General features: G+C 40.9%; 1 protein-coding gene across 1 annotated transcript in view; it reads right to left on the bottom strand.

Annotated features, from left to right (window-relative positions):
• HTR3A (5-hydroxytryptamine receptor 3A) overlaps positions 1-21,455 on the bottom strand; it is a 40,652-nt gene extending 19,197 nt beyond the window's left edge. The window contains exons 1-5 of the mRNA XM_077458140.1: positions 20,723-21,455; positions 19,923-20,071; positions 13,759-13,803; positions 8,822-8,931; positions 6,751-6,920 (exon numbers count right to left, since the gene is read on the bottom strand). Coding sequence (XP_077314266.1) covers positions 6,751-6,920; positions 8,822-8,931; positions 13,759-13,803; positions 19,923-20,071; positions 20,723-20,789 — 541 coding nt within the window. The 5' untranslated portion in view covers positions 20,790-21,455. The remainder of the gene's footprint in view (positions 1-6,750; positions 6,921-8,821; positions 8,932-13,758; positions 13,804-19,922; positions 20,072-20,722) is intronic.
• Positions 21,456-25,553: the final 4,098 nt, after the last annotated feature.

The following is a 25,553-nucleotide window of genomic DNA, read 5'->3' as shown; positions in this document are numbered from 1 at the left end:
TTTTTCTAACACCCTAGAGAATAAAATGGTGGTCGTTTCAATACTTTATGTCACACGGTATTTTCACAGCAGTCTTACAAGCGCATTTTTTTGGGAAAAAAAGACACTTTTTTGACTCAGAAAATAAGACAACAGTAAACATAGCCTAATTTTTTAATATTGTGAAAGATAATGTTACGCCGAGTAAATTGATACCAAAATGTCTCGCTTCAAAATTGTGCTGACTCGTGGAATAGAGACAAACTTTTACCCTTAAAAATCTCCATAGGCAATGTTTAAAAATGTCTACAGGTTACATGTTTAGAGTAACAGAGGAGGTCTAGTGCTAGTATTATTTCTCTCGCTCTAACAATCATGGCGATACCCCACGTGTGGTTTGAACACTATTTTCATATGCAGGGGCGACTTATGTATGTTATCGCTTGTGCACGCGAGCTCGACGAGAAGGGGCATTTAAAATTTTTTTGTTTTTCCTATTTATTTTACTTTTTATTTTTTATTTTTACACTGTCCTTTTAAACAAATATGTTTGGGTCACTTGTATTCCTATTACAAGAAATTGAAACATCCCTTGTAATCGAAACAAAGCATGACAGGACCTCTTAAATATGAGATCTGGGGTCAAAAAGACCTCACATCTCATATTTACACTAAAATGCAATAATTAAAAAAAAATTTCATAAAAAAAAAAAAATCCCCTTGAAGAGAATTATTCAGAAGTGATGTTTGACATTGCTTCCACCATCCATTGCTATGGAGCCGACTGGGGGCCATCTTTCCCTCACTTGGCTTCAGGCTGTGCATGTGATAGGACCCCGATCGTCTCCTCCGCTACCGGTGGCTCCGGTAAGTTGCGGAGACGACTGGAACGCAGCGGGAGGGGGGCCATCTCCTGCCCCCGATAAAAGTGTTCTTACGGTGAATCCGCCGCTGAGCCCAGTTTTATCCGAAAGTGGACCACTATCTGCTGCCATAACAATGGTATTCCTCTTCAAACAGCCGCAGTATAATGATGGCAGGCGGTCCATAAGTGGTTAAACACAAATAAATAACTAGTTAATGGTCTAAAGACAAAGAGCAGTTGTAAATGGAACATATTTAAACTAAAATGAATAGACTTGCACAATGGAAAATTTGGTTTAGTTTCGTTTTGTTTTCATTGGTAAAATACATAATTTCGTTCTGTTATATTCATTATGTTATGATTATTTGTGTTTGGATCATTTGTTATTTCTGTAGAGAGTTGATATTCGTTATACCAAATCGATTAGTTTTGTATGTATATTGATTTGATTCAATAATTATGTATGTATATATATTCATGATAACGATCTGTAGTTTGAAAAGTTGTTTGTTTATTGAATCCATTAACACACACAATGACAATATCTCTATTCCTCTGCTCACATACAATACAACACCCTTCTCACTCAGTTATCAGGAATGCACTTTGTCAGTAATCCAACCTCCAGCAAAAATTGAATCAGCTGATTTGACTGTAAGTGCCAGTTAAAACAGGGGCGACTTCAAAGTCTTTAGACTCTGAAGCCGCCCAGTTCAGCGTGACTTCAGCGCGGCTTGCAAAACGACTTCTGTATAGAAGTCAATGCAAGCGGCTCTGAAGTCGACCCAAAGTAATACAGGAACCTTTTTCTAAGTCGGAGTCACTCCTATTACAATGGTTCCATTGCAATTAGGGCAGCACAGTGGTGTAGTGGTTAGCACTCTCATCCTAGCAGTAAGAAGCGTCGCTGGTTCGAATCCCAACCACGACACTACCTTCCTGGAGTTTGCATTTTCTCCCTGTGCCTGCGTGGGTTTCCTCCAGGTACTCCGGTTTCCTCCCACACTCCAAAGACATGCAGGTAGGTTAATTGGCTTCTGTCCAAAATTGGCCCTAGTATATGAATGGGGACCTTGGATCGTGGGCTCCTTGAGGGCAGGGACCAATGTGAGTGTGCAATGTACAGGGATAGGGACAATTGTAGACACTCAGGTTGAACTGGATGGACTGGTGTCTTTATTCAACCTTACTAACTATGTAACTATGAATGCATGGAGCACGACTTGTCAGGCAGCTAAGTTGCCTGACAGGTCGCCCCCTGTATGAACCGACCCTAATGCCGTGTACACACGATCAAACAAGCGGGTGGAAATGTCCAGCAAACTGAAGTCCGCCAGACAATCCCCCCGTGTGTAGCCTCCGGCATACTTTTTTGACCCGAAAGTATGGCGGACTTAGAAAGTAGTTTTGCACTCCAATCTTCCCGCGGACTCGCATTTCGGCGGACAATCCGGCCGTGTGTGTGCCAGTCCGCCGTACTTTTGAAATGAGCGGACTTTTCCCGCCCGGAGAAAAGTCCGCTCATTTCGAGCGGGTCTGCAGGTAGGCGGGGCCCGCGAAGGAGACGCCGCTGGCCCCGCCGCCTGGTATGGACTTAAAGGGGAACCCCAACACCGAAGAGGGGGACAAGACCCCCAAAGTCGGAAGAAGAGGCCGGCGGCGAGGAAGAAAGCCGGGCTCCTCCGCTAGTAAAAGAGCTACAAGAAGATAGCGGAGGAGTCCGGCGAGAAGACCCCCGAAGACGGAAGACCCCCGGAGCTGTGCAATAAATTATTTTATCTTGTGTGTTGTGGGGTTTTTTTTTGTACTTTATTTTACAGGTGAATGGGTAGGGGTACATTGTACCCCATACTCATTCACGTAGGGTGGGGGGCCGGTATCCGGGGGCCCCCTTATTAAAGGGGGCTCCCGGATTCCGATAAGCCCCCCGCCTGCAGACCCCGACAACCAGCGGCCAGGGTTGTCGGGAAGAGGCCCTTGTCCTCATCAACATGGGGACAAGGTGCTTTGGCGCGGCCCCCCCTTCCCCAAGGCACCCCCCATGTTGAGGGCACGTGGCCTGGTACGGCTCAGGAGGGGGGGGGGCGCTCGCTCACCCCTCCTTTCCTGGCCGGCCTTGTAGCGTGCTCGGACAAGGGTCTGTTGTGGACGTGGGGGGAACCCCCACGCCGATTTTTTTCGGCATTGGGGTTCCCCTTTAAGTCCATACCAGGCGGCGGAGCCAGCGACGTATCCCTCGCGGGCCCCGCGACGTATCCCTCGCGGGCCCCGCCTACCTGGAGACCCGTTCGAAATGAGCGGACTTTCCTCCGCATGTGTGGGCGAGTCCGTTCATTTTAAAAGTAGGGCGGATAGTACGGCGGACTTAGTACGCCGTATTAGTCCGCTGAAAAAGTGCCGTGTGTGGGCAAGTAGCCCGTTCGGAAAGTCCGACGGACAGTCTGGCGGGAAGTCCGCCAGATTAAGTACGTCGGACAGACGGCTACGTGTGTACGCGGCTTTAGATTTACTCTGAGTTGACCTTTTGTCTCATTAGACCTTTAATGAATGAACGAATCATGTCGAATTCATTATTTTCGCTATAATTTCTTTCGTATTAGTAGAAATTCGTTATTTTTTTCTTTCAGACATTTTGATGCATCCGAATGTCCGAAGAAAAAAATAACAAATTTCTACTAATACGAAAGAAATTATAGCGAAATAATGAATTCGACATGATTCGTTCATTCATTAAAGGTCTAATGAGACAAAAGGTCAACTCAGAGTAAATAATTCAGCTGAATTTCGATTTGAATTTTAATTAGTTATGAAACGAATTGCACATGTCTAACAATGAATATACCAACGATGTAGCACAAGTATTAGTATCAGGCTTGATATTTTAAGCTGCTTTAATGACCTAAAGGGTTAGATGATATGGTGATACTGATATGGCATTATGCAGAATTTTTACAACTCAGCAGAATAGTAATTGCTTACAGAAAGACCTCTACAAAATGGCAATATTAACAGTTAAAGGGCACTTTCAATTGAATGTTGATAAATGTAATGTTGTGCAAATAAATAGTTGGAAATACATTAATTTGAGAATGCTAGTTAATGTGGTAAGCTAAGTAGGAGCACTCAATGTCAAATTAAAATTTTAAATGCAAATAACATACTGTAATGTATAAAAAGAGGATAGAAACATATGATTTAAGCAAAAGATCCCTCCTATACAAGTCACATCTTGCATATAGGGTATAATTCTGAACATGGCATTACCAGAACATCAAAAGATCAAGTAACTCAACAGGAGATACTAATCACATTCTATAATAAACACACACTAAAAAAAATAGAGGAAAATTGTGTATACTATTAATGAAAACATGAAACAAAGAAGAAGGAAAGTGCATCCCTGACACCTCCTGACACTCTGCAGTAGGCAGTACACAGGCCAACACAAGTCCTTATCAGAGAGTGGTGGTCTTTGGTAATTGTCCACTTTGCCCCCTCACTCAATTCTGGCTCTCTAAAACCAGCATTTAAGAGACACTGTTGACTTAAAGTGGTTGAAAACCCGTTAAAAAAAATCCTGAAATTAAAAAACACTGCAAGACAAAGGCCTAATAAGCTAGTATGCATAGCATACTAGCTCATTATGAATTACTGACCTGAGATCGAAGCCCCTGCATCGGTCCTCGTTCACTGCTCCGGTGGCCGACATCTCCCCGGGGGGGGGGGGGGGTCACTTCACATGCAATGGGAGCTGCCAGTAATGGCACAGTACAACTGAAACAACAGTACGTACGTGCCGTTGCTTCAGTTTGCTTAAGTGCGCATTTGCCGATGACGTCGGCACATGCAAATACAGGGATATCTCCTAAACTGTGCAGGTTTAGGAGATATTCAGTGTAGCTACAGGTAAGCCTAATTATAGGCTTGCCTGTAGTGTAAAGTAGTTATAAAAGGTTTACAACCACTTTAATAAAAAAGAAAAAGCAAAACCACACCATCAAATTCAATACTTTTTACTTATCTTTCTGGTGGGTGGTGAGCAGAATATTTGATCTGTTGAAGAGCTACAAGCTCTGATGCTATCTGACACCCCCAGTTGTTTGATAGCGTTTCCCCAACTATGTGCTGCAGTTCCTTCCATGAGTCGCTACATCCCTATTGTATTCTGTAATGACATAGAGGCTGGTGGGAGGAACCACAGAACCCAGTGTTGCCAGGTTGGCATTTTTCATGTTTTTTTAATTGCAAATATTGAATAGCATTTTTAGTTATAATTTAGAAGTAAAAGTGACATTAAAAGGATCCAATTGTATTTTTTTTAAATAACAAACATACTTATACAATAGTTTTGCACAAAGTAGCCCCGATCCGCCTCTCCCTCTACCCCCCCCCCCCCCCCCGCAAGAGCTCCTGTCTCCTCCACCTGTCAAGTGCCCAGAAAGCTACTTGATATGGGGGCACTTGGCTCACACCCGAGCCAGCCCTGCCCCCAACCTCGTCACTGGTTGACAGCAGCGGAAGCCAATGTCTCTGAGACAATAAAGGAGAAAGCAGGGAGAGCCTCTGTTTTTGGGCCCAGCTCTGGTTTGAGATTGGGTTCAGGTAAGTATAAAGGAGGGCTGGGGGAAAGCTGCATGCAGAAGGTTTTTTTACCTTAGAATAGAATAGAATGCATTAGGGTAAAAAACCTTCAGGCTTTGCAACCACTTTAATAATGCTTCCGCTATCTAAAAGCTGATTACCTTGTTTGACTGGTTTAAAAGGGGCTGGTTGAACAGGAAGTGATGTTGCCAGAAAATGTAGGAAGGAAGGAAATGATATCACATAGCCATGTGTTTAAGCCCTTGTACACACGGTCGGAGAATGCGTCGGAATGTGTCCTATCGGACCGTGTTGTCGGATAATCCGACTGTGTGTGGTATGCATCGGACTGATTCCGTCGGAATATCCGGCGGACCTAATTTTCCAACTTGTTGGAAATATTTCCCGACCAACTGGTTCCATCGGACATACTCCGATCATGTGTAGAGAATTTTGATCGGACCAAGTGCCACGCATGCTTAGATCAAATTCCTACATCAAAGCCATTGGCTACTAGCCTGAACGTAGTCCCATCGTAACAAAATTATGTCATCACGTTCTGAATGATCGGATTTTTCGACAACTTAGTCCGACCGTGTGTATGCAACAGTTTCGGAAAAGATCCGACGGACAAAATCCGACGGATTTGGTTGTCGAAATCTCTGACCATGTGTACAGAGGCTTAGAAGGGCACAGAGCTGCAAGACCGGGAAGAAGAGGAGACAGTCAAGCTGTGTGCTCCTTGACCAAGTGAAAACTCCATCTAGATCAGAAGCACGCATCAACCCTCAGAAGGCATTTCATTTCCTGATTTAAAGGTAAGTAGCGATGTATTATTGATTGGGAATAGCTTTCTATACACCTTTTTACATCTTTAATCCAGTAAAGATATCCTTTGATGCCTTATCTTATGTGAATTGCTATGCTGCCTTGACGATTGCTGTACAACCCAAGACAATCATTTAGACAAAGCAATACAGTGGGTGCACTATACAACACCCCAGGAAGTGTCAGAAGTGGTGCAGGAAGCTCTTCAAAAGCATGAAGATTTCCCTCACGTCCCATCATAAAGGTAAATATAAACCATGCTCTTTTTCTTGGCTTTGCTCTATTTATTTATTATGGTGACAGCCTTTCCAAAGAGTGAAATGGATAAATTCTCTAAGTAACTTTTTTTGCCAAACAATATCTAAACAGCAGTCTGCATTACAAATAACAATAAAAACAGCAATGATAAAAACAGCCACTGGATGTTGAAATGCATAATAGTATGGTGCAATTTAGAGATTGAGACCATAGGAACATATAAAGAATATAGAACGTACTTGTGTGAAGCCAGCTGGTGAATGTCAGTGAGCAGTTTTGAAGGTCAAATGGGAAATTGTAGATATTGAGGCTACAGGCAGTCACTACTTGAATAGGTTTGTAATTTTGAACTCTGCCTTCATAGTTGACATAGACATAAGGGATATCTGGAGATTTTCCAACATCCACACTGAAAGTAGACCAAAAAAACGTTGTATGGTCTTCACAAAGATAGCTATTACTTTTGATTTTTTCCATTCCATTGTTTCCATTGTTTTAAAATAATAACAGTTTTTCAACTTGGTTACATTTTTTGCCATAACCATTGAAAAGGAAACTAAAAATGGCCATTCACAAAATTATCACTTAATGAAAATGCAATAAGTAAAAAATCATTAAAAACTGAAAAAACAAACAAAAAAAGCAAACAACAGTCTTTGTTTTATTCTTGTAATTTTGTGATAAAATAAGGCTGTCCACAGGTTCATAACCTGAAGGATATTGTTAAGAAAAATAATAAGTCAAACTTATTTTAATTCAAACATGATTCATAATAACATATTTAACAGCTATAAGGCCGCAAAACGCGTCAAGCCTTACACTTTACTACCATTCTACCATGGACCAATTTATATTCTTTACGGTTTTATTCATGTTTATAATCATTCAGTGTATGAATTATGTTTATATCATTTTTTTCCCCTCTTCCTTTATTTTTTTTATATATTTACTATTGTTTTTCACTTGCCTATGTGTATAATATGTATCCATTGTCTGTTCTACAACTGTCTCAATGATTGTGGACTACTATGTAACTTTTTTTTTTTTATTCATGAATGATTTATTGAGAAAAGAAGAAAAAATTTAAGGATACAGAACAAAAAGTGGGGATGGGGGGGAACACAGAAGAGGAATAACTTCCATTGTTACATAGCATAAGGATTGAGGACAAAGGAGGTAAGAGATACAGCTTGTACAGGTTTATACTTCCATGTTCAGTAGCATGGTATCTAAACAAACGGGTTTAGGGAACAAAAAATAAATTGCATTAACATTAAATGTAACAGAAACGATATAAACAAATCCTTCTAGCCTGTCTTACAATTGACTTGTTGTACTTGGCTCGTAGTCTATAAAGACACATAAGGTGCGGGCGACATAGCCCTAAAATTGAGAGCAGGGGCGCTAATGAAAAGTAAATGGAGGCAATAGACTATCCCCCTGTTGGCCAGGTCCTTACAAGGTATTACGGATCGGGGATATCAATAAGACTCTTCGGCTCACTCTTTTATAGACAAAAATTTCTGTACTCAGGGAAAGAAAGAAAAAAAAAGGGGAAGGGAAAGGGGGGTGAAGGGAAAGGGTAGGAAGACTAGTACTGAGGTGGGGGGGGGTGCTTCCATGGTTGGGTCAGTGACCCAGACATAAATAGCGGCCTACTTTCTGGGTTCTAGGACCTTCAGTCAGGGGTAGGGGGTGAGAACTTCACCATCTACCCTGTCCCCTACCTGAGGGTCCTGCCCCACCTGCTTGATAAGGTTGGTCTGCAGATGGGTTTTTAGGGGTTCAGAGAGCTGTTAATTTCTGCTTGTACGGCTTCCCTGTATTGTGCAGAGTTTCTAAAGGATAACCAAGGTCTACTATGTAACTTATGTTGTAAATGATCAAATGCTTTTGGAGGTTATATACCCATTAAGTTGTATGTTAGATTATTCAACATGAATAAACAGTATTTCCCAGTCACTTGACTTCTTTTTGGGCTGCTGTGTGCTTCATAAAAAGTCCCACCATTTGCTCTCAAATGTAATCAATGATAGGGATGGAGGCAGTTACCCCTTTGGTTCCTGCCTCATTTAAAGTCCCAAAATTCTTTTTCTTTTCTCATTATAAACATATTTAACATGTTATTGGATTGTTTTATAAATTAAACATGTTGTTTTTGCTGTGTTTTATCTAGGCAAAGTGGCAGATCCCTTTCACATTTACACTGAACTCTAATATTCTGAGAACAATTCAGCCAGTTTATAATGCAATGTTAATACATTGATTGGAACATAGATGCAATGCTTTCTAAAGCAAGCTGTTACTTACAACTCATTGATTAGAATGTCTGGGACCCAGATCGTCTCAGTGGGAATGGATATTTGAGACACATTTTCATACTCCTTGGGATCCCAAGTGAGAAACTCATCTTTCCAAAACTAAACAAAAAAATCGAATTACTGTCCTTCTGCAGAAATTGTTTGTAAGCAATTCATTAATACAATTTAACTCTTACATGTCTACATATTTTTTGTTAGATAAAAAAAACAGGAAAAATGTAAACATTGTCATTGTGAGATGAGGTTGGAGAGTCCCAGATAGTCAAGAGGCAATTCCAACAATAAGAGACCATAAAAATGTCTTGGTAGCAGCTAAAGTCTCATAAAGCAGCTGTTATGCTAAATAGTGACATGAGAATTTAGAGGAGGAATACTCAACTCCTTTTCTGCTTGCAGAGATGGAAAAATCCCAACTGGTTTACTATGCTGGTTATCTTATTTGAAAACCTACTATGCTCAGTAGTCATCATATACACACCATGTAATAAATTTGTATTTGTATGGTCAACACTTTATACAAATACATGAAACCAAAAAGGAATCAAGGAACCAGTTTGTAAACGTTAAAACAGTTTCAAAGAAAAGGCAAAAATCTTTCCAGTTTTCTTTTAATTTTAGTGGTTGTTAGAATAGCATAGAACCAATAAAGTTGAATGTTACCCATAATAACTTGATAAAAATAATGTTCTTTAGCAAGGAACCTACATTCCACATTAATAACTATGCTACCAAAATTAGTGTGTGCTGTAAATTGCCTCCAGTATTGCTCCTGTCTCGTCTTGCTGGAGGCTGCCATTTTTTTGAAGCCCAGAGCCCCATTTTTTTTAACCCCCATCAGTAAATGATAACGTAGAACTAAATCCATCAATTCAGCAGTTTCAGAAAAGTCTGGAATGCTAACTGTCACACGTGTTTGTGTCCTCCAACAAACTGTCAAACCATCAAATGGCTGGAATCCTAACTGATCACATGTGTAGCACCCTGGCAGTTGCAAATCAAACAGAAGCAACTTCCTTGGCTGTAAAAGATAGGAGGGTTTAATTCTGCTTTAAGCTGTCAGCAGATCGGACTCTATAAACTCAGCAGTGCCTAAAAATGGAGAGCAACTGAGCATGTGCAGAGCAGGGTAAGACAGTGTATTAATGGATTTTAAACAGGACTATCAGGACTAATGTTCTGACTAAAGTTCCACTTTAAGACAGCCAGATCTCTTTTTTTGCAAGGGAAATAGGTAAAACTGTTGTCTGTGGGTTTTTTTTGGGGGGAAAATATTTTTATTGAGGTTTTTGAAAAAGAGTAACATACAAAAACAGAGCCTAATGGACATACCCAGGCTTGGAACCTTTACACAAAATAACATGACTTAGAACAGTCAAAAACATTAGTGCCCTAACTGGCACTTATGCCGCGTACACACTTAGCCGACTATCCGACGGACTTAGTCTGGCGGACTTCCCGCCGGACTGTCCGTCCGACTTTCCGAACGGGCTACTTGCCCACACACGGCACTTTTTCAGCGGATTAATACAGCGTACTAAGTCCGCCGTACTATCCGCCATACTTTTGAAATGAACGGACTCGCCCACACACACGGAGGAAAGTCCGCTCATTTCAAGCGCGTCTCCAGGTAGGCGGGGCCCGCGAAGGAGACGTCGCTGGCCCCACCACCTGGTATGGACTTAAAGGGGAACCCCAACGCCAAAAAAAATCGGCGTGGGGTTCCCCCCAGGTCCACATCAGACCCTTGTCCGAGCACGCTACCCGGCCGACCAGGAAAGAAGGGGGACGAGCGAGTGCCCCCCCCTCCTGAGCGATACCAGGCCACGTGCCCTCAACATGGGGGGTGCCTTGGGGAAGGGGGGATTTTTTTCGGCGTTGGGGTTCCCCTTTAAGTCCATACCAGGTGGCAGGGTCAGCGATGTCTCCTTCGCGGGCCCCGCCTACCTAGAGACCCGCTCAAAATGAGCGGACTTTTCTCCGGGCGGGAAAAGTCCGTTCATTTCAAAAGTACGGCGGACTGGCATATGCACGGCCGGATTGTCCGCCGAAATGCAAGTCCGGCGGGAAGATTGGAGTGCAAAACTACTTTCTAAGTCTGCCGTACTTTTGGGTAAAAAAAGTCTGCCGGAGGCTACACACGGGGGGATTGTCCGGCGGACTTGAGTTTGCCGGACTTTTTCACCCGATTGTTTGATCGTGTGTACGCGGCATAAGACTAAAAGTGTGCTCCCAAATCTACAGTACACCTGCAAAGTGCTTGTATTTAAGCCAGTTAGGGTCAATCTTGTTGTCTGTGTTTTAACATACCAAATATTGTCCTTTAAAAAAAAAAGAACTCCACTAAGCACTGTTTGTTACCAAATCAATCCAGCAATTTAATAACAGTGTTATTTAAGAAATACAAGCCTAATACCGTCCACACACGGTCGGACTTTCCGGCAGAAAAAGTCAGTTTCATTGGATATTCCGATCGTGTGTGGGCTTCATCAGATTATTTTTTTCGTTAATTCTGATGGACCTAGAAATAGAACATGTTTTAAATCTTTCTGATGGAATCAATTCTTATCGGGAAAACTGTTTGTCTGTATGCTTTTCCGACAGACCAAAAATGCATGGGCAGCTATTGTCTACTGGCTATTGAACTTCCTTTTTCTAGTGCCGTAGTACATCTTGTATGTTACCATGTTCTAGAGCATCGGACTTTGGTGTGATCGTGTGTAGGCAAAACCGTTTCAGCAGAACTCTGTCAGAACTCCATTGGAAAAACCGTCACGAGTTTATTCTGAAAAAAACGGTCGTGTGTATGCGGCATTATGCCTCGTACACACGATCAAACAATCCGGTGGAAAAGTCCGGCGGACTCAAGTCAACTCCCCAGTGTGTGGGCTCCGGTGGACTTTTTTTACCCAAAAGTCCAGTGGACTAAGAAAGTATTTTTGCACTCCAGTGTTTTAAAAAATACTGTTAAAGGATTCTCAGGGTTCCAATGATTTTACATTTTTGTTGACCCTTGTAAGATCCCTCCTCCACCTCAGCAAGTCATAGCTAAGTGAGTCCTAATTAAGAACAAAGAAAATCAGGTTCCATGAACCGGGATAAGTTTCTTTCCTATGTTTCATTTGTCAGCTGTGATAATGTGATGGTGGAGGTGGTGACAGACACAGCGTGGTTTGACTCCCTGGAGCAGAAAGTGAGGCAAAAATATTGAACAACTTTTTTGTGGGTGTCTGGTTTAGGAGTTTGGCCAATTTGCAGATTAGCAATTCTCATTGCTACAGTAAAAATCAATGTTTTTCTTGCTTAAAGCGGACCTTCAGTAATTTTTTTTCCATCTTTCCAACTATTAAATCTTCTGCCCTTGCTGTTTTAACTTTAGATAGTAAAACATGTTTTTTTTGCCAGTAAATGCCTTATACGGCCTTATACGGCCCACTTCCTGTTTCTTTTCTGGTAAAAAGCCTAGGCTTATGACATCATGCACAGTAGACTTGTGCACAACGGAAAATTTAGTTTAGTTTAGTTTTCATTCGTAAAATATATAATTTTGTTCTGTTATATTTGTTATGTTACATTAATTTGTTTTCGGATAATTTGTTATTTCTGTAGAGTGTCGATATTCGTTATACTGAATCTCTAATCATGTCAAATTAATTTGTTATATCTGTATAATTTCTTTTGAATAACTGGTAGTTGAAATTTGATATTTATGTATCGATATATATTCGTGATCATGATTCGTAGTTTGGAAAGTCGTTTGCTTATTGAATCTATTAACACACACAATGACAATATCTCTTCTCCTCGGCTCAAATACAATACAACACCCTTCTAACTCAGTTCTCAGCAATTCATTTTGCCAGTAATCCAACCTCCAGCATAAAATGAATCAGCTGATTGGACTGTAATGCCACATACACACGACCGGATTTTTAGAGGGACAAGGTCCGACAGACTTTTGACGGAGTTCTGACGGAGTTCTGACAGAGTTCTGACGGACTTTCCGAATGAACGGACTTGGCCACACACAATCACACCAAAGTCCGACGGATTTGAACGTGATGAGATACAACTGGACTAGAATAAGGAAGTTCATAGCCAGTAGCCAATAGCTTCCCTAGCGTCGTTTTTTGTCCGTCGGACTAGCATACACACGAGCGGATTTCTCGGTAGGAACTGGGTCCGGCGGAGTTCTGACGGAAAATTTTGAAACATGTTCCATTTCTAAAGTCTGTCAGACTTTTGCAAATCAAAAGTCCGCTGCAGCCCACACACGATCGAATGGTCTGCCGGAATTGTTCCGTCGGACTTTTGATGTTGAAAAGTCTGGTCGTGTGTACGCGGCATTAAGATTTACTTTGAGCTGACCTTTTGATTCATTAGACCTTTAACAAATTACCAAATCATGTCAAATTCATTCCTTATATCCGCTATAATTTCTTTCGTATTAGTTGAAGTCATTCTTTTTTTATTTGAACATTTGGATGTATCTGTAAGTCTGAAAGATGCAAAATTCTTCCAAATTTGAATTAGTTACAAAACTAATTGCACATGTCTAATGCACAGCTCTCTCTCACTCTCGCGAGAGTTTGCCAGGAAGGAAGGGGGGTGAGTCATAAGAGGGCCAATGAGAGCGGCGGGGCTGCAGTGTTGGAGGTGTGTCTCTGTGTGTCTGTGTAAATCCAGGAATTGAACAGGCAGCAGCTTCAGTTGCCCAAAGTTTAAATGGATGCAGCCAGACTTAGTGGAGGGAGATTTCTGCAGCATATTTGGCAAGCACAGAATCACAGTATATATAAAATAATATGCAAAGTGGTTGGAGGAAAGCTTCAGAAAAAGTTTTTATTACAAATTATGTGAGCAGACTGCAGTTCCTCTTCAAACAAGTTTTTCAACACCTAATATATACATATATACATTAGACTGTACCTGTCTATACCATATGTATGTTGTTAGAACTTGATTCTTCTCATCCTGGCAAAAAAAAAAAAAAAAAAAAAACAATAAACATATTATATAAGGACTTGTATAGATGCCACACTGTAAGTTGTGAATTAGGATTTAAATACATTTTAGGTGTTTAACCCCTTACCGGACCATTTTGCTGGCTTAAGACCAGACCACTTTTTGCGATTCGGCACTGCGTCGCTTTAACTGACAATTGCGCGGTCGTGGCTCCCAAACAAAATTGATGTTCCTTTTTTCCCACAAATAGAGCTTTCTTTTGGTGGTATTTGATAACCCATGCATTTTTAATTTTTTGCACTATAAACAAAAATAGAGCGACAATTTTGAAAAAAACTCATTATTTTTTACTTTTTGTTATAATAAATATCCCCCAAAAATATATAAAAAACATGTTTTACCCTCAGTTTAGGGCGATACGTATTCTTCTACATATTTTTGGTAAAAAATAAATCGCAATAAGCGATTATTGATTGGTTTGCGCAAAAGTTATAGCGTTTACAAAATAGGGATAGTTTTATGGCAATTTTATTAATATTTTTTTTTTACTAGTAATGGCGGCGATCAGCGATTTTTATTGTGACTGCGACATTATGGCGGACACATCGGACATTTTTGACACATTTTTGGGACCATTGACATTTATACAGCAATCACTGCTATACAAATGCAGTGATTCCTGTGTAAATGACACTGGCAGTGAAGGGGTTAACCAGTGGGTGGCAGTGTAGGGGTTAAGCGTTCCTAGGGGCGTGTTACTAACTGTGGGGGGGGGCTGGACTTTGTTTTAGTGAACACTGATCTCTGCTCCAATCACATGGAGCAGAGATCAGCATCACTTGTTGCTGGGCAAAACGGGGAGATGCTGTTTACAACAGCATCTCCTCGTTCAGCAGCCCTGTGAGACGATCGCAGGTATGCCCATGGCGATCAAGTCCGTGGGACCCGCGACCGGACTCACGGGGTCCCGACCGGCATGGCAGCATTTAAGATTGGACGTACCTGTACGCCAATATGCCTGCCCGTGCCATTCTGCCGATGTACATCGGCACGCGCCGGTCGGGAAGTGGTTAAAAAGGTCTAATTGATGTCATTAGATAACTTACTAGATTGATCTTGGATATATTTAAATAAATATAATATAGGAGTTAATTACCACAAGGCACACTTTCTGTAAGAGAACACGTTTATTTTGGTTAATATTTATTGAAAGTCATGCTGCCCATTTCTTATTTTCTTTAAGTCACCTGATTTTGAGCCTATTTTATTTTTTATCATATTTGTGTGGGGACAAGTCAATGCAAACCAGATCTGACACTGGAAATATCATACATTTATTTGGTGATTACCTTACATTTTTGATACATTTTGTTAATCTTTACAACAGCTTCCTTATATTGAGTGCCACTATTCAGCTCTTCTGTGTAACATTCCTAAGTTATTTAACAGGTTTTTTTATGTTCAACTAAAATAGATTTTAGCACAGACTAGGTGTACAATCTGCATGTACAGTACCCAAATTCAACTTGTTTTATGTTTTGCCAAATCCTTGACTCATATACATACTGCTGCAATGGGATGCTAAGTTCATTTGTGATTATTACTAATCATAGGTTGATGTCACCTAAAACTGTTGACACTTTTCTGACTGTTCCATCAGTCAAGTCAATGAAGAGATGCTGAAGGACAGTGCTCAAAATTGGTGCCTCCAATGCACCAGGTAAAGCCTTAATCATATGACATGTCCACAGGGTGACAATGCTGTCGTAAGATTTCACTGCTGAATGAATGTCATTGTCACCTTGTTATAGGAAGCGGAAAGTCAATGAATCAACAGGCAATAAATATACATTTAATTGTGACACATGATTATTATCTAGGTACCCTCCTACATACATAATTGGTTGCCTATTCATAGGACATAGTGCAGCATGTGGGTAATACAAATTAAATATCTACACAACGATTGTATGCAATGGAAACCTGTCATGAAAGAACAATAAGGACTGCTATTACTGAACTCCTTCTGAAGGTACTAGTTGCCTGACTATCATCTTGATCCTTTAGTTTTAATATTTTTTACATCATTGCCCAGAAACAAATGTGCAGCTCAAGTGATCTGAATTCACTTACTGCATGCTTGCTTTAACCTCCTTGGCGGTATGATTCAGTCTGGATTTAGGTGCTGAAAGTGGTACAATTATTTTGCATGGAAATTTGGCATTTTATATTGTAGTCCTGTAATTCTAATGCCGCGTACACACGGTCGAATTGTATGACGTACTTAGTCCGTTGAAACACATTTCAACGGACAATCCGCTCGTGTGTGGGCTTCAGCTGACTTTTTCAGCGTGCAGTCCGGAGTACTAAGAAGGTCGGTTTGCACACCAATCTTCCCGTCATACTTTGGTTTCAGCGGACAATACGGTCGTCAGTATGCTAGTCCGACGGACTAAGAAAGGATTTACAGGGCGGAAGCTCTCTGTCTTGTAAAACTAGTGTTCGTATTGAAGCTAGCATATTCGTCATGCTGCTAATTTTGTGATTTTTTTAATATAGCACATTCTTTTCTTCTTCATAATACGAGAAAAGTGAAGTTGCTTTGCTGCTTATATTCACACAGAGTTATCACAAATGTCTTTATTCATCCTCATCCTATGATTCCAATTCGAGAATAAATAAAAATAAAAGCGCGAATCGTCTCTAACCAAACTTCCACTAACGCAAAGTCAGCAGAAGGAGCCCAAAGGGTGCTTTGCTGTGTCTTGGACTTCCTATTTCTAGTCCCGTCATACGTGCTGTACGTCATCACGCAAGCTTTCGTCGGACTGTTTGTGTATCCGTGTGTGGTCAAGTCCGTTCAGTAGAAAGTACGCCGGATTGTCCGTAGGATTGTATGACGGACTAAGTACGTCATACAATTCGATCGTGTGTACGCGGCATTAGGAATAACTCTCTTAAATATGTTCAAACCAGAGTCTTGCAGACATCCCGGGTATGATAAAGTTTATAATATAATAAAGAATAATAAAAAATATTCAATAATGTAATCAAATCCTAAAACACTGAAAAAGGGACACGTTTTGGTTGCTATGGACAATCTCCAAATTCCAGGCAGAAAAAACAGTATTTATAATATAAAAGTGCATGCAGGGCACTGCACAGACCACTAGGGACAAAGGGGGTGTGTAATTTTGTAATACAGTACTGTAATCTGTAAGATTACAGTACTGTGTGTGTTTTGTGTCTTTTAACTTTTTTGAATTTGGCGCCGATCTCCGCTCCCATGCGCCGTAACGTCGCAGGGAACGGAGCTCGGCGGCATTTGGGCACTGTGAATCGAGCAGAGGACAGCTCGATCACACAGCGCGGAGGACATCGGTGGATCCAGGGGACAAGGTAAGTAACTCTCACTGTGTCCTCCCCTGCATCCAGCGAAGCGATCCCGAGTCTGGCTCGGGGTTACCGCTCCTATCAGTAAAATCCTAACCCGAGCCAGACTCGGGATTACCGCTAGGGGGGTTAGGTCAAAAGGGTCAAATTATTAAAAGGAGTGGAGACTATCCACTTATTTACACGAGAATTCACTTTAGAACATATATATTCACCAGCCTTAGTAAAAAAGCTCTTTTCACTTTTAAGGCCCAGTCGTGTGCAGGGAAAATTAAAAAAAAACAGGGGTTTATTTACTAAATCTGGAGAGTGCAAAATCAGGTTCACTTCTGCATAGAAACCAATCAGCTTCTAACCTCAGCTTGTTCAATTAAAGCGGTCCTCCACCCTGAAGTGGAAGTTCCGCTCATCTGATCCCTCCCCCCCTCCGGTGCCACAATCGGCACCTTTCAGGGGGGAGGGGTGTGCAGTTACCTGGATAATCCAGGTATCTGCACCCACTCCCGGGACAAGACCGCCGCAGATGCCCCGCCCCCCCCCATTGTGTTCTGGGAAACACACAGTTCCCAGGACACAGCAGGGACCAGCAGAGACGCGCAACGCAACTCGCGCATGCGCAGTAGGGAACCTGGCAGTGAAGCCGCAATGCTTCACTTCCCGATTCCCTGACAGAGGATGGCGGCAGGGGCAGCAGAGAGACGAGCGATCGCTCGTCATCTGCCGCCGACATCGCTGGAACCTGGGACAGGTAAGTGTCAATTTATTAAAAGTCAGCAGCTGCAATATTTGTAGCTGCTGGCTTTTAATATTTTTTTTAAAGGTGCAGAACCACTTTAAGGTTTAGAAATAAAACCTGGAAGCTGATTGGTTTCTGTGCAGAAGTGAACCTGATTTTGTACGCTCCAGCTTTAGTAAATTAGCCACACAGATTTTATCTTGTACATGATTTGAATGATTCTTTTAAATACAGCTTCATATTATTTACTATCTACTAGTAAATAATCACTTTGAATAGTAAACATTCACTTTTCTAATTGAACAGTCTACTGTATATTTCTTTTTTCTTTTTTTTTAACAAGAAATACTGTATATTTCTTTAGTAAACCAGCCCTAGTGACGAAAAATATTAAATCCACATACTGTATGGCTGATAGGGATTATATTTAATTTATATTTTATAATTTAAACCATTTTTTCTCTCTTTAGTTACAATAATGAATAAAGGTTTTGTACATAATGGTTAGTTCTTGAATAAAGGTATTGCTAAGATCCTTGTAGGTGTTATGAATGTGTGGAGGCATTCAACAAAACAATGAAAAATGTATTATGTTGATTTGTGTGACACATCCTTTATAGACCCTAAATTACTTTAGATTTTTTCATAGTGGATTTTGAATACTTACAGTAAGGTTGAGTACCAGGCAGAATGTTTGTTAAACTTTTTTTTTCTGTAAGGAAGATTTAGTGCCATCTGGTAATAAATTATCTCAAAAGAAACTATTGGCTGGAAATGTGCATTGCCGTTTTTTTTCTCCCCCTATGTCATATGTCTGAAGTCTGTAATTTTCAAACCTTTTATTTTTGTAATGTATAGCACTGACTCACTAGGCAGTATGTTGGCACTTTATAACTAAAGTATAATGATAATACTTCTAATAATAATAACATTATAGGGTTTTTACTAGACTTAATCAGAGTTTTGAAGAAGAAAAAAAGACTTTTACCACATAGGTTCTTAAATAAATGTATATATATATATATATATATATATATATATATATATATATATATATATATATAAAACTTATTGATTTAAATAGCGCATTCTGGTTGCATAATCTACTTACCACTCCTAGGATGCCAAACTACATGCCATAAGCTGCTAATATACTTACCACTTCTGGGATGGCATACAACATGGCATACACTCTTAATCTACAGGCATACCCCACTTTTAAGTACTCAGTGGGGTTTATTTACTATATTTACTAAAGCTGGAAAGTGCAAAATCAGGCTCACTTCTCATAGACACCAATGAGCTTCCAGGTTTTATTACCAAAGCTTACTTTAACAATCTGGGGTTAGAAGCTCATTGGTTTCTATGCAGAAGTGAGCCTGATTTTGCACTTTCCACCTTTATTAAATAACCCCCAATGTGTACTTAAAAGTGGGGTATGCCTATACTTACTACTCCTATGAGGCCATACAACATGACATACAATCCTAATCTACTTAACCACTCTTAGCCCTTGTACACACGGTCGGAGATTCCGACAACCAAATCCATCGGATTTTGTCCAAAACTGTTGTATACACACGGTCGGACAAAGTTTTCGGAAAATCCGACGTGATTACATTATTTCGTTACGATGGGACTACGTTCAGGCTAGTAGCCAATAGCTTTGGTGTAGGAATTTTATCTGAGCATGCGTGGCACTTTGTCCGATTGGAATTCTCTACACATGATCGGAGTATGTCCGATCGGAGCATTTTGTCTGAAAATTTTACCAACAAGTTGGAAAACTTGGTCCGTCGGATACTCCGACGGAAGCAGTCCAATGTAGACCACACACAGTCGGAATATCCGACAAAACGGTCCGATCGGACACATTCCGTCGGAATCTCCGACCGTGTGTACAAGGGCTTAGGATGGCATACAACATGGCATATACTCCTAATCTACTTACCACTCCTAGGATGGTTTACAAAGTGACACACACTCCTTGTCTACTTACCACTCCTAGGATGGCATACACCATGACATCTATGCAGACAGTGGTTGTGTGCCTCCAGTTATGCACTGGCCTCACACCTTTCTTGTATCCTTCCATGAGTTCATCTGATAGACGCATCAGGACCGGCCTGGATTTATTCATTCCATATACTTTAATACAACAATATAAAACTTAAATTAACTAACATAAACCTTATGTAATCTCGTTATTCACAATTTCTCCAAATGTAATGCAAATAAACATAAGTTTTACACTTTCGTTTATAATATCCCTGTCTTTACTAAAGCATGGCTTGTGGGCATCACAAAGAAATGCTTGCCAGTTACATTTTTCTATCAGTTTATAGCTGCATCAAACTATCAAACCATTCTTTATTACCCACATGAGCCAATAACACGTCTGAAAGCATACAGAACATTGCTTATGAGGAGTAAAATACTGTATGTCTCATACTTCTGCAAACCTATTCTTAATTCAAACACTCTGTTAATTCAATCTGAGTATAAGTAATCATTCTTCTTTATATGCTTTTCAGTGAACTCATCACATTCACCCTACAGCTACATTATTCGGTTTAATACAATAACTGCTATGCTTTCCATGTGATATATATTACAAAGATTACGTTACACAACTTCGTTTTATCTATATTTCTATTTTGGATTATCCCTATAACTGTTTTATTTATATGTTTCTATCTATGTTTTTTTACCTATTTATCTAATCAAAATAAACAGTTCTGACAAACAGAATAAAACAAATCACAAAAACACAATTTAGGATTTTGTGTATTAACTTACCAGCACTAATCATGAAGAGGGCTGGTACAATCACGTTAGGCTGGGTCCAGAATTTTCTTGGCACCATTTCGTCTGTTGGCCTCAAGTCTTACCTCCAATGATGATTGTAACCACTAAAGGTCGCTTATAGACCCTTTTTTAGACTTCAGGATCTTCAGTTTTGCTCCACAAGCAGGAATCCTCCAAATGGTGCTGCATCAAAGCCTTTTATTCATCGGTCACCTTTGAATTATCCTAGTTTGTCTCTTTGGTATAGCAATGCATGGATTCCACTTCTAAACTTAGAGGTTTTTTGTTTTTTCGTTTGTCTTCTAGCTCGCTCCTTTATTCTTTCCTTCTCTTCTTGTTACGTATGATAGATATGATATGTTTCCTGTATACCACTGATCCTTTCTGATTATTCCTCCTGTCCACTGCTCCGAATGAGTCTAGTATCAGTCTCTTTTCATTTTTTTTATGTTCTTTTGCAGGGCTTTACTGTTGCTACTTGCTTGCCATTAGCCAGTGCATTATCTTTAATATTGTAAGTGCATTTGTATTTATATTAGATATGCATAGTCATTATCATTAAGGTATTGCTGGCAAATCACTCACATATAATTACAACTCGTACCCCCCATTTATCAGATTCTGGCAATACTTATCTTGCTTTCTGGTCATCTCTTCTGTCCCTTTTACTTGATGTCCACTAACTTTCCTGAAGAGGTTTTCCTGTTGTCAGCAACTGGCAGCTTGTCACTCCTCTGCGTGATGTCACTCTGTAATTTAAGGAGTCAGATTGAACCTATTGCCCCTGTTCCCTCTTGCCCATTAGTGCTGTCATGTCCACTTAATGATAATCAGACAGACGGATGGTTTTGCACAGAGAAATTAGTTACCTGAGCTCTGATTAACCCATCTTCTGCTGTCTCTATATTGCAGACATAGTCATATGCTATTGCTGTGTTTGCTGCTTCTGAAACCAATAAAACAAAGAGCCAGTTAATGGATACAATTTTAAGATATCTCATACTGCTAATGAGAACGCAGGCCGCAAGGCTGAGCTAACTCTTATTCTGCCAGATTTATATTTATTTAAATTATGAGATTTTGATAAAAAAGCAATTGTTCCTTCCCTATCTCCTGTCCCTCTGTAACTCATTAGCACTTTTTTGTTTTCCTTCACCAAATTTTCTTTCCTGTTTGTGGTATCATTATTTTTTTGAACAATAAATGTACAATATATATAATATATCTAATTATGAAGCATGTTTTTTTTTTAATCAGTCATGTTAAAGCAATATTAAAGTGGTTGTAAACCCTCACAAACCACTTTGACCTACAGGTAAGCCTAGATTAAAGCTTACCTGTAGGTCCAAGAAATATCTCCCAAACCTATACGGTTTAGGAGATATTTGCCCGAAGACGGGCACCGCTATCTACGGCGCATGCGCCGTAGACAGCGGCGCGCAGGCGCACTGAGCGGGGCATCGTCGATGACGGCAATGCCGCGAGTCTCGGCTCCCGTGTGCATGCACGGGAGTGACGTCATCGCTGCTCCGGCGAATCACAGCGCCGGAGCAGCAAGACCCACGGAGACCCACCAAGAAGATGGACGCTCGGAACTACAGGGGACAGCGGTGACTTCGCTGGCTCCTGTGTCAGGTAAGTGACACATAATGGACTACTATGCGATGCATAGTAGTCCATTATGCTTTGCCTTTACAGGGAATGAAAGAGGAAGTAAATCCATCAGGGTTTACTTCCTCTTTAAAGTCTTGTTTTTTTGTTTTTTTTTAAATAACAAAACTTGTTAGCCCTTGTACACACGGTCGGAGATTCCGACAACCAAATCCGACGGATTAATTCCGGAAGAGATCCGGAAGTGATGTTGCATACACACGGTTGGACTAAGTTGTCGGAAAATCCGATTGTACATAACGTGATGACGTTATTTCGTTAGGACGGGACTACGTTCAGGCTAGTAGCCAATAGATTTGGTCTAGCTAGAATTTGATCTGAGCATGCGTGGCACCTTGTCCGTCGAAGTAGGCTACACATGATCGGAGTATGTCCGATCAGAGCATTTTTTTCTGAAAATTTTACCGGCAAGTTGGAAAAGTTGGTCCATCGGAATATCCAGTCCGATGCAGACCACACACAGTCGGAATATCCGACAAGACGGTCCGATAGGAAACATTCTGTCGGAATCTCTGACCGTGTGTACAAGGGCTTACACTTACCTGCTCTGTGCAATGGTTTTGCACAGAGCAGCCCGGGTCTTCCTATGCTCGGGTCCAATGCCGGCGCTCCTGCTCCTCCCTCCTGTCAGATGCCCCCACAGCAAGCAGTTTGCTCTGGAGGCACCCAAGGAGGTGCACTCTTGAGCCGTTGCTCCGTGTGTCCATTCACACACGGAGCCATGGCTCGGCCCTGTCCCCTCTGTCTCCTGATTGGCTCACTGGCTGTTATTGGCAGCAGTAAGAGCAAATGGTAAAGTGAATATTCCCGTGCTATTATGGAGTCTAATGTAACAATAGGTATGGTGCAGCAGCCACCGTGTGGGTCAAACACTACCCATGAAGTATGTGGAAAAAAACAAAGGATGGTGTTGCGCTCCAAATAAATAAATATAAAGTGCTGAGATAAATGACAGTATGTGTTATGTACAATAAAATGACATATACTGAAAAAAATCCCAAAAATAATGCAAGAAATAATAATGGTGGTCAGTGCAATGGTAGCAAAAAATAACAAAGTGACTGTAGTGTATAAATAATCAAAAAATCACAATGAATCAAAGGTTGAAAATGATTAGTGCAGATATATAAATATAGATAAAGATAATATAAAAGTGCAGATAGTGCAAATGATCACAATCCGGAAGTACTGACATCTTCCAACCATTAGAAAGTGCAAAGTACAAATCACAAGGTGCTAACTGGCATCAAAAAGTGGCGTTGTGACATTAGTGTTGTGGATCTTCGGTGTAAAAATGACACCCGCAGGTGTACTAACTTCTTACCTTACTGCTGTAAAGTAAGCAGCATTCAAAGAAACACAAGGGGATGGATGAGTACTCTAGGGAGAGAGGGGAATCTCTCATCGGTTCCTCCAGGGGGAGTTCTAGTTGGTGAAGAGCCTAGGGGGTGATGCCTTTCTCCAGGACCAAATGAGATAGCCAGGCACCGCTCAGGATATGCCAAACCAGGTACGGTGGGAAGATATAAAAGAAGCTCTATAGTGTAGTATGGTTTTTAACTATGTATCCAAAGCGTGTCGTCACCGTCATGTGACTTCATCGGGGTGGGGGGGGGGCTGTGGAGGCTGATTCACACAGAAGGTTTTTTGCCTTTATACATGGAATGCATGAAGGTAAAAAAGCCTGTGTCTTTACAACTACTTTAATTAAATTTCTATCCTAAATAATTTTTTACTTTGATGTAGAGTTTGTATTTTTAGAAGCTTACTTTTTCATATTTTGTATTGGGTTCAAATTATTGATTTGTAAATCAGCTATGAATAATAAAATATATCAACCATTAAATCTCTCTGTTTAAAATGACTCTTTTGATATTTAAAAAAGTCCTGATTTTAAAGAGAATTAATCAATAGTTACCTCTCCCACTTCCATCCCATTTTTTTAAATTCTTTTAAAGAGCAAAGCTTAATGAATCTTCAACATTAAAGCGGTTCTTCACCATAAAGGGGAAGTTTCGCTAATCTGATCCCTCCCCCCCTCCGGTGCCACAATCGGCACCTTTCAGGGGGGAGGGGGGTGCAGTTACCTGGATAATCCAGGTAACTGCACCCACTTCCGGTCAGACCGCTGCAGACCCCCGCAGACGCCCCGCCCCCCGTTGTGTTCTGGGAAACACACAGTTCCCAGCGACACAGCGGAGGACCATAAGAGACGCGCAGCGCATGCGCAGTAGGGAACTGGGCAGTGAAGCTGTAATGCTTCACTTCCCGATTCCCTGACAGAGGATGGCGGCGGGGGCAGCAGCGAGACGAGCGATCGCTTGTCATCTGCCGCCGACATCGCTGGACCCTGGAACAGGTAAGTGTGATTTTATTAAAAGTCAGCAGCTGCAATATTAGTAGCTGCTGGCTTTTAATATTTTTATTTTAGGTGCAGAACCGCTTTAACACTTCTAGGGGTTTCAGATTCTTGGCTTCCCTCTACATACTTCTGGTTCCATCCAGGGCCGGATTAACATAGGGGCTATTGGAGCTGCAGCTCCAGGCCCCTTTCTCAAGATAGGCCCATTTGCCCAAAAAAAAAAAAAAAAAAAAAAAGGATCAACTTCGAGGATTGTAGCTCGGCGATCAGGAGTCACAGAGGCCCCATATTTGGTGGGTATGTAGCTAAAGACCCACCCCAGCACTGGTTAAAATATGGGGCTGCTATCATATATGGTTCCGGAGATACAGGTCTCCTTGCACAGCCTGTCAGAAGCTACATACAGAGCGGCAGTATAAATACAAGCTGGAACACTCTGCTGCAGACGGAGAGGATGAACTCACAGTGCTTATAATAATTATTTGTATATTACTTATGATAATTAACCCCTTGCCACCCAGGCCCATTCTGAAACTTCTCTCCTACATTTAAAAATCATAATTTTTTTATGCTAGAAAATTACTCAGAACCCTCAAGCATTATAAATTGTTTTAGCCGACACCCTATGGAATAAAATGGTGATATTTGCAACTTTTTATGTTGGAAAGAAACTGTTTCATTCATAAAAAAAAAACACTAAAGTTATCACGATTTTTTGTTGTGTACTAAGCGATGCTTTACATTTTTTTACAGGTTACATGTTTAGAGTTACAGAGGAGGTCTAGTGCT

Source organism: Lithobates pipiens, unplaced genomic scaffold (genome assembly GCF_037356315.1).
Source record: "Lithobates pipiens isolate NorthernLeopardFrog02 unplaced genomic scaffold, aLitPip1_a1.2 Scaffold_27, whole genome shotgun sequence".
NCBI lineage: Eukaryota > Metazoa > Chordata > Amphibia > Anura > Ranidae > Lithobates > Lithobates pipiens.
This window is presented reverse-complemented; position numbering and strand designations above follow the sequence as displayed.